This window comes from Octopus bimaculoides, chromosome 13 (assembly GCF_001194135.2).
Source record: "Octopus bimaculoides isolate UCB-OBI-ISO-001 chromosome 13, ASM119413v2, whole genome shotgun sequence".
Classification (NCBI taxonomy): Eukaryota; Metazoa; Mollusca; class Cephalopoda; order Octopoda; family Octopodidae; genus Octopus; species Octopus bimaculoides.
Window position 1 is genome coordinate 29537878 of NC_068993.1, and position 9361 is coordinate 29547238.

General features: G+C 43.5%; 1 protein-coding gene across 1 annotated transcript in view; it reads left to right on the forward strand.

Moving 5' to 3' along the window:
* Window positions 1-9361, forward strand: part of LOC106870161 (uncharacterized) — a 299949-nt gene that overhangs the window by 175309 nt on the left and 115279 nt on the right. The window contains exon 7 of the mRNA XM_052972248.1: window positions 8017-8216. Within this exon, the coding sequence (XP_052828208.1) occupies window positions 8017-8216 (200 nt within the window). The remainder of the gene's footprint in view (window positions 1-8016; window positions 8217-9361) is intronic.

The window sequence follows — 9361 nt, forward strand, 5'->3', positions numbered from 1 at the left end:
TATTGCCCTTGTGCATCTGCTGCACACAAAAGCTATCTTCTCGGTTAATCTTCCTTTGATGTTGCAGCACCTCCTATGTGTCTATAGCTTACACTGGGTACATCTTATGGAGTTTCTACCCACACCTTTTCTACAGATCGAGCAGGGCCACCTACCTGACGAGGTGTATGATGATGTGTTCACCTTCCTACTTGCTAGAACTTTGGTCTTTGCTACATTGACTTTAAAGTCTTTTGATTCTAAACCTTGCTTCCACATCCAAAATTTCTTTTCTAGTTCTGGTAGTGATTCTGCTATGAGGGACCAGGTCATCAGCATTGAGGAGCTCCCAGGGGGAACCTGTCTTGAATTCCTCTGTTATTGCCTGGAGGACTATGATGAATCGAAGGGGACTGAGGGCTGAACCTTGGTGGACCACTACTTCTACCCAGAATTCTTTACTATACTCATTGCCAATCCTAACCTTACTAATGGCCTCTCTGTATGGAGCCTGTACAGCCCTTATTAACCATTCGTCAATCCCCAGTTTCTGCATCACCCACCAGATAAGGGATTGGGGGACCCTGTCAAAGGCTTTCTCCAAGTCCACAAAAGCTAAGTATAGGGGTTTATCTTTAGCTAGGTATTTCTCCTGCAGTTGTCAAACCAGGAATATGGCATCAATGGTGCTTCTACCCGGCACAAAACCGAACTGCATCTCATCTAAGCAGACTCTCGCCCTGATGAGATGGGCTATGACCCTCTCCGTGACCTTCATCACCTGATCCAGCAGTTTGATACCCCTGTAGTTATTTCTAGCTAGAGCATCACCTTTACCCTTGTAGCAGTTGACTATGGTGCTGCTACGCCAGTCATTGGGTATGACTCCATCATGAACTCCCTGGTTTACAATGCAGGTGACTAGGCCATAGTCCACACCAACAGATGTTTTAAGCATCTCAGCAGCGATTCCTGATGGGCCGGGGGCTTTTCCTAGCTTCATACCCTTAATTGCTTTATCTACAAGGGAGCTGTCTATTCAGATAGCTGGTCCCTCTACTGGGTCAACATTTGGCAGGCTCTCCTCCTCCTATTCATTTTCCACGTTCAGCAGTCTTTCCTAATGGCTTCTCCAAGCCTCTTTCTTTTCCGAATCACTGAAAGCAAGTGTACCATCATCCATGTGGACACATTTCTCTCCTGTGAAATCACAATTTTCTCTCACACACTGTCTTGCTATCAGAAATACCTCAGTTCTTTGGTCCTCATGTCGCTAGACATTGGCAAACTTCTTCTTCTTTTCTGCTTTGCCCTTGGCTATGTATACCTGCCACCCAACCTCCCTTTTGGCTACCTGATACAGTTCCCTGCTACCCCCACCCTTCCAGGCCTGTTTCTTTGCTCTAATGGCTTTGTCTACCATACTATTCCCCACCATGTAGCTCTATGTCTGCAGACTTGGTCAATGGCACTCAGCAAGCTGTCCCATACGAATTTCCAGCTACCTTCTATGTCTGTGGTCTGTAGCTCCTCCTCCCTCTCATCAAATCTTTTGCTGAGGATGTCCCTATATCTCTAACCATGTGAAGGGTTCTTTTTGCTTCCAAATCCTTCTTTTTTGGATTGGTCTGCTTCTTGGTATTCTTCTGGCCTTGAGCCTAAAGTCACTAATGACTAGCCTATGCTGAGTGGGTATATTCTTCACCCAGGTGGGTCTTTGTATTTAAGAGCAACCTTGCATCCCGCTGTCTGGTGAGGATGAAATCAATCTGGCTAGCAGAGTCACCTGATTGATATAGGTTATCAGGTGGCTGTCTGGTTTCCTGAAATTAGTGTTGCAGATTAAAAGGTTACATACATGACAGATCTCCAGTAGCCTAGTTCCCTCGTTGTTTCAGGAACCAATACAATGGCCCCCCCGTGTACACCAGTGAAGATACCAGATTGCTGTCCAACGTGCCCATTAAAATCTTCAGCTGCAACGATGAGGTCATTGCCACTCATCTCTGAAGTAGCCTGCAGAAGGGTATCATAAAAATGGTCTTTCTGATCATTTGGTAGGCCCACTTGTGGGGTATAGGCAGAGATAATTGTAGCTGTGCTGTTCTGCAGGACTAGCCTAAGCTTAAGCGCTCTATCACATACTCTAACAACTTCTATGATTTTATCTACCCATTTCTCTGCAAGGAATATGCCTACCCCCCCCCCCCCCCACTCCATCCGTGTTACCTTGCCAGAAGATTTTGTACCTATGTGCCTTGCCTGTGAGGACCCTAGCTGAAGCTCCTCTCCATCTTACCTCTTGTATGCAGTATACATCGACACGTCTCCTTTCAAGCATCTCTACAATCTCGCTAGATCTACCTTTCAGTGTGCCTACACTGACTGTGCCAACTCTGAAAACTGGAAAAGGAATGTTGGGTGAGGATGGGGAGGAGAGATGTTATTCAGTGCCTGAAAAGAAGAGGGAGGTTGTTGTGTTCGTTTTTTAGGCATGCTTCATCTGTTCTGACTTCCGACATGACATCATTCAAACATTCAAGTGTGTTAGGATTAAGATCATAGCCCCTACTAGAGGTAGGATTAGGTGTTTTAGGTGTCAGCAGAATTGTGAGTATAAGAATCATGGTCGTCATAAGGGGGTGATTTCAGACAGAGAGGAAGCAAGTTCATCCATTGTGAGTACAAGCATTATGGTCATCGTATGAGGGGGAGGGACTTATTTCAGATAGAGAGAGGAAGCAACTTCATCCATACATACACACAAGCACATGCGCACAGACACAGGCGATCAAGCACACACATACAGCACATTAGTTGTCACCTTCAATTGATATGTGCATGGAAAATTACTGGGTAGTTGTTGGAATATTTCTAGACGGGATGAAACGAAACGAAGGATAGTCGGTTAAGTAGGTGGGCATCTAACCTAGTTGTGTTTTTCGGAGAGAGAGTGGGGGTGCAGGTAGTATAGAGAACAGCACCAGAGAAGAAGGGAGATTGGGAGAAGAGACATCTGGTAGTGGTGGTGAGAAATCGCTAGACAGAACAAAACGAAACGAAGAGCAACTGAATTAGTTGCATATGTCCCAGGAGAGAGAGAGAGAGAGAGAAAGAGGAAGAGTGCAGGTAATATATAGAGAACAGCCCAGTGAGGAGGATTAGTGGAGAGAAGAGACATCGGGTAATGGTGGTGGGAGGAGAGAGAGATATCCGGTGTAGATGGTGAGAAGACAGAGATAAAGATCGGGGTAAAGATCGAGATATCCAGTATTGGTGGTGGGGGCGGGACAAGGTGGGTGCACCATGAACAAACGAGTTTAATTTGGGGAAAATGGTATGAGGATCTAATGAAAGGAGCAGGACCGTTTAGTATAGTATACATTCAGTTTTCATGGCAGATGAGAAATTAAACTAGAGAAACGAGGAATATGAAATTAAACAGGCCAAGAGATGAGTAATTATCCTAATTTAATTAGTTAGCTTCTGAGAAAATTAGCTGTTAGTAAACAGTACATTTAAATAGTAAGCAATACATTTAAAGTGTTAATGGTGAATGAGTGAATGAAGGATTGAAACGAGATTTAGCTTAGCTTAGCAATGCATAATCATCATTTCGCAACTGGACAAGAATATGTGAGAGAATGGAATGGTAAGGAACACATGGGACAGGGATATATATATATATACATATATAGTAGCTGCTTTCTTGTATACGAGAGAAAGCCATTGCTAGAAAGAATCATTGAAATGACTCACTGATGATGCAACGTGAGGCCTTTATATGACTCTTGAGCCTGGCCAAAGATTTGTACATTCTATTGCATAATGCACAGCTGTGCTAGATGGCATAAGGAACAGGTGTCACAGTATGAAGTCTTTTGACATGTCTTTTCAATCCTCTAACTGAAAGGCACACCTTTCCACAGGTTGCACATCTGTTGTAAGCAATAGCCATATCACAATTTACAAAAGGTTGATTCATGTGAGTTCTCTGATGGCTGACCAGGCTTGCATGACTCAAGCATTTCCTCCCACAAATCATACACGTAAAAAGCAACACTCCTTCATTTTTCCAGTTTCATTCTTTCTAAGCCTTCTCTTGATCTTCTTGTGCTTCATTCTCTCTCCTTCAAACTTCAAACAACCACTGTGCATTCTTTTCCTCCATCCACTTCAGTCTTGTGCCTCCCTCTCCCAATCAACAAATGAAACACTTGTCTGTGTTAGTAGCATTCAAGTGTTATTGGTCACTCTTGAAAGCTACTGGTAACATGTAACCCCGTACAACCTGTAACAGGTATGTCTTTTTTATGGTAAACATATCTAAATAGTTTTTTTCTTAATTTTGCTGGCTAAGCATTTTGTTCCACTTGGCACTTCTGGTGTCTTCTGTCTGTGTAGAACACAAATTCACAAAATTGTTTCGAAAATTCCAAAATATAAAATAGTTATGAGGAGTTATATGGGGTGCTTGAACTAGAATCCTGCTGAGAGCCACTCCAGCAGATTGTGAAGAAGCTATAGAGAATATTTTATGTTAAGGTTTTTGATTTAATCAAGTTTTGTTAATTTCATATTTTGCCATTTTTCCATGATTCTCTTTCATTTAACCTAGATATTTTAAATTTTGTTGAATTTCTGATCTTTCTGGTGTCTTTGAAAGATATTGATGTGTATGATTTTTTTTTTCAAATGTAATTGTGAAGAATTGAAGAGGCAAATTTACCTTATTTTATCTTACTCCTTTTGCCCCATCTAAATTTATCTTTTATTTGCTCAAAGAGAATGGAGATAATTTTCTGAAATAGTATTCTGAATATGTTATAGTGTTTTTAATGCATTTAGATATGGTCATTTGTTATGACTTTGCGAGTTTTATACCGCTGTACCTAGATGGTTCGGCGTTGGTGCTATACCTAGAAATGGAAGAAAGGGACCAACTTAGCACGGAAAAAATAGAAATCTGTTTGATGGAGGCCTTTGCAGAAGCAATGTTCAAAGCATATGCTCGCCTGGGGAAAGCAAAGTGGACCAGCAAACAGGTCGATGTATTTGCCGATGAACTCAGGAGATTGGCTAAACTAGTGGGACATGAAGGTGAATCACTGGACCGAACGGTTAAGTTAGTGTTTGTGACTGGCTTTCCTGACCACATGTCGGTCAAGTTGCAAAAGCTGCCGAACGTTAACTCTATGGCAATGGCAGACATTATATCTTGGGCTTGCGTGCTAGTTTTGTGTTGCAGGATGACGCCTGTAGCAGCGACTGCAACAACGAAAAGTGGCTGAGCAAGGAGTAGTGGAGAGGGGTCAAACAAGGAACATGTGTGACCATTCAAAGGACAGTGTTTCTGGTGTCAGGGCCCGCACATGGTGTGAGACTGCAAGTCACCCAAGCCTGAGGTCATTTGCTACCGGTGTCGAGAAGCAGGACATATAGCCAGCGACTGTCTGTGGGGAAACGGTCTAGGGGAGACTACTGTGCCGGTAGTTATACCTTCGGATCAATAGAGACGCATTTATTGTTACCTGTAGTCAGCATTCTGGTGGAGGGGACATGGGCTGTACGACGACCCTGATGACTCCAGAAGTGGTAGAGACATGGAGTGGAGAAAGTAGTGTAAGGGCAGTCGATGGAAGAGAGGTACACTGTGAAGGCATTACAGATGCACAGATTGTGGTGCAGGGATAAAGTTGACACTGCAAGCAATTGTAGTTGGCCACTTGGTGGATGAGATTGACGTGGTGATGGGGATGGATGCAATCATCTCTTTAGGAGGTGTCACTGTCAACGAGGCCGGTGTAACATTCGGGGTTGCGGGGAAACCGTATATGGCGAGACCGTGCATTGGGGAAAGTATGCTGCACACACCACTGAAGACCAGGACTTTCATGTTGTCTTCAATGACCAGAGGTGGACAGTGGAGTGGCACTGGAAGGGAGAGCCCCTGACATTAAAAAATAAAGTGGGCTGCTATCAGCATACTCTGAAAGGAGATGCCAGAAGCAAGTTTGAGGGGAGGTGGAGCAGTGGATTAAGGAGGGCATATTGATCCCTTGGGAAGAAGAAGTAGAGAGCAGAGTCCTGCCGCTGATGGCAGTGGTACAGCCCACAAAGCATAAGGTCAGACCAGTGCTTGACTTCCAAGAGCTGAATGACCACATATCATGTCATACGGGCAGCGAGGCCACAGATGTCTGCGGGGACACCTTGCAAGAGTCGATTTGAAGTCGGCATACCTGCAGGTGCATGTGACTGAAAGACTGTGGAAGCATCAGCTTGTCAGGTATAAGGGCCAGACATACTGTCTGACCAGGCTGGAGTTTGGGCTAAATTCAGCGCCAAAGTTTATGGCAACAATTCTCAAGGTCATCATGGTGGATGAAACCATAATCCCAGCAATGGAGGTCATAGGCCACCTGAAGAGTTTTGTACTGATGACCAAGCCACCAGAGGCGATGGAGGGAGGCACTGCACTGGGCCTCAAGCTATGGAGAGACAAGACCGGCACATTGGTGTTCCAGCAAAGGAACAAGATCCCCAAACTGGGCACCAGCATGAGTAGACAGGAACTGTTCTTGGTGTGTGGGAAGCTGGTGGATGGCTCCAGACAGCATGTAGCTTCATCAAGAGATGAGCTGAAGGAGCGAAGTGGAACAATAAAGTGGGGAAGAAGACTGACATGATGCAGGAAGCCTTGGTCAGAGTGAGAGCAGAGGATCCAGTGAAAGGCAGTTGGTATGTTCTCAAATCAAAGAATGGGATCATATGGTGTGACACCAGTAGCATCGCGATAGGGGTTGTCTTAGAAGTGGGAGGCGTTGTGGTGGAAGATGCAGCCTGGCTCAGGAAGATGGATGACTGCAACCATATCAATGTGGCGGAGTTGGATGCCTTCTTGAAAGGAGTGAACCTAGCCTTGAAGTGGGGGCTGCACACCATAGAAATTAGGACCAATTGGGCCACTGTACTTGGTTGGGTGACGGCAGTCATCACCAATGAGCGAGGGTGCAAACCAAAGGGGCCACAAAGATGTTGATAAAGCGTCGATTGGGGATACTGCGTGAATTAACCGCTGAGTTTGATCTGAAGCTGAGCATGATCTTTGTGCCTTCTGAGAAGAACAGGGCAGACGTCCTAATCAGGGTAAAGCAAGCCTGGTTGCAGGTGTCAGAGGATGTGGAGCAGGCTGTGGCTACAGTATGCCGTCTGAGTGATTTGGAGATTGCATACCATGCATCACATGAGGTGGACAGGACGTTGTTTCTAGCTAGGAAAGTTGACTCCTATGTAACAAGATGGAACGTGCAGAGAGTGGTTAGCAGCTGTGACAGGTACCAGTCCATCAACCCTGCTCCGGGCGTACATGAGGCGGGAAGTATTCCAGTGGACCACAACTGGAAACGACTGGCAGTGGACATAACACACTACCGGCAGGGGATGTACCTCTCAATGGTTGACTGCGGACCAAGGCAGTTGGCCATATGGAGTGAGATGAAGATGGGGACCGCAGAGAAAATCGTGAGAGTACTAAATGAGATATTCCTCAAACGAGGTCCCGTGGATGAGCTGCTTCTGGATAATGGCACTGAAAGAAATGCTTGATGGGTGGCAGGTCAGCTGCTTCTTCAGGGTGGCATACCAGCCAAGTGGAAATGGAGTGGTGAAAAGGCATCATCATACCATCAAGACCATGGCAGAGAGGGGTCACATGAAGGTAGTCTTCAAAGTGGGATGTCATAAACTAGTTGGTACTACATGCCAAGCTTTATTCTGTTCTTTGATAAATAAAATTTACTAATGTTCCTTGGAGAGAGAAACTATCAAAATCTAGTTTTTGAAAAGATATTTTTGCTTTCACTCTCCATATTCTTGCTGCTTCTAAGTCTTTATATTTCTATATTTCTTAGTGTTATTATTTTTAAGTTTGTGCTGTGAGTAAGAATTAAATAAATTTTAACACTGATAAAAATGTTCCGTTAGGCTACTAATGCTGTAGTTTTTTACATGCAACAAATCTCCTTAAAATTACAGGCATATCATAAAGCTAATGATGAACGTAAACAGTACATCCTGGAGATTAACATTACCAAGAGTACATTAGAAGACTTAAAGATGAAACAGCGATACAATAATATCACCAGCCATTATGCACACAATTGTGTCATGGCTGCACAGATGAACCAACAAAATGACCAGTTCCACAACCCAAGACAACAACGGGATGGAGATGGGTAAGTTTATATGTATATATTTCATCATCATCATCATCGTTTAACGTCCGCTTTCCATGCTAGCATGATATATATATGTAATTATAAGATACAAGGATCTAAGTGTAGGAAGTTTGTAAGCTTCAAGCAGTCAATGGTAGGTGTAAAAAACAATGTTCAGGAACAATAATAATTTATTGGTGTTGAAGCTTCTAGGCCTTTCCCATATCAAAGTTTGGTATGCTGAAAAACATTTTTTTATAGCTCACAGTCAGCGACTTGAGTTGATATGAATCATAATCGTCATCATGATTTAGCATCCAAATCCAAATTGAGGGAGTGGAGCTGGTAAAATCCAGGCTACATATGTTTCTAGCTAGCAGATCTGCTGATGTAATAATTACTCAACAAGGGGTACTCCACTAGGTACTCATCAGGCCAAAGATACCTTAATTATATGAAGGTTACATTGTTGTTAAGGAATCCCAAATTAACTTGCTGAAGTATATACGTATATTTATATATATGTATGTGTATTTCTTCCACATTCACACACAAGGTTTTGATGAATTTTGTCTAACCCATGTCAGCATGAAAAACAGATGATGATGATGATGATGGTGGTGGTGGCACCATTCTTGTATCATTTATTCCAACATCCTTCATCTACCTCCCATTAACTGTAATTCCCTGTGTTTCTTGTTGTCTTCTTTTTACTCTACCATATTTAACTAGGTACATATTAAACAAGTCTTCTATCTCATCTATAGATGTGTTCCAGCAGTGCTCACTGCTAGTGAAGTATCTGCCTGTCTGCCTGCATGCCTGTTGCTGGCCTGCCGATTCTTTGGCTACTGACAGGCCGGAGCGTGCTATATGTCTGTCTGTCTCTCTCTCTCTATCTATCTATCTATTACTCGAAAGTTCGCGCGTCCGCGCAGGGCTAGTCGTGAGTAGAAAACACAAATTTAATATAAAAACATATTTCCTGAAATTGCAAATTATTTAAAATATAAAAATATAATTTTGGCACTATCATGCTATTAGCTGTCAGAAGTGAAAGTGCTCACTGCTAGTGAAGTATCTGTCTGTCTGCCTGTCGATTCTTTGGCTACTGACAGCTAATACCATGACTGGCTGGAGCGTGCTATATGTCTGTCTCTCTC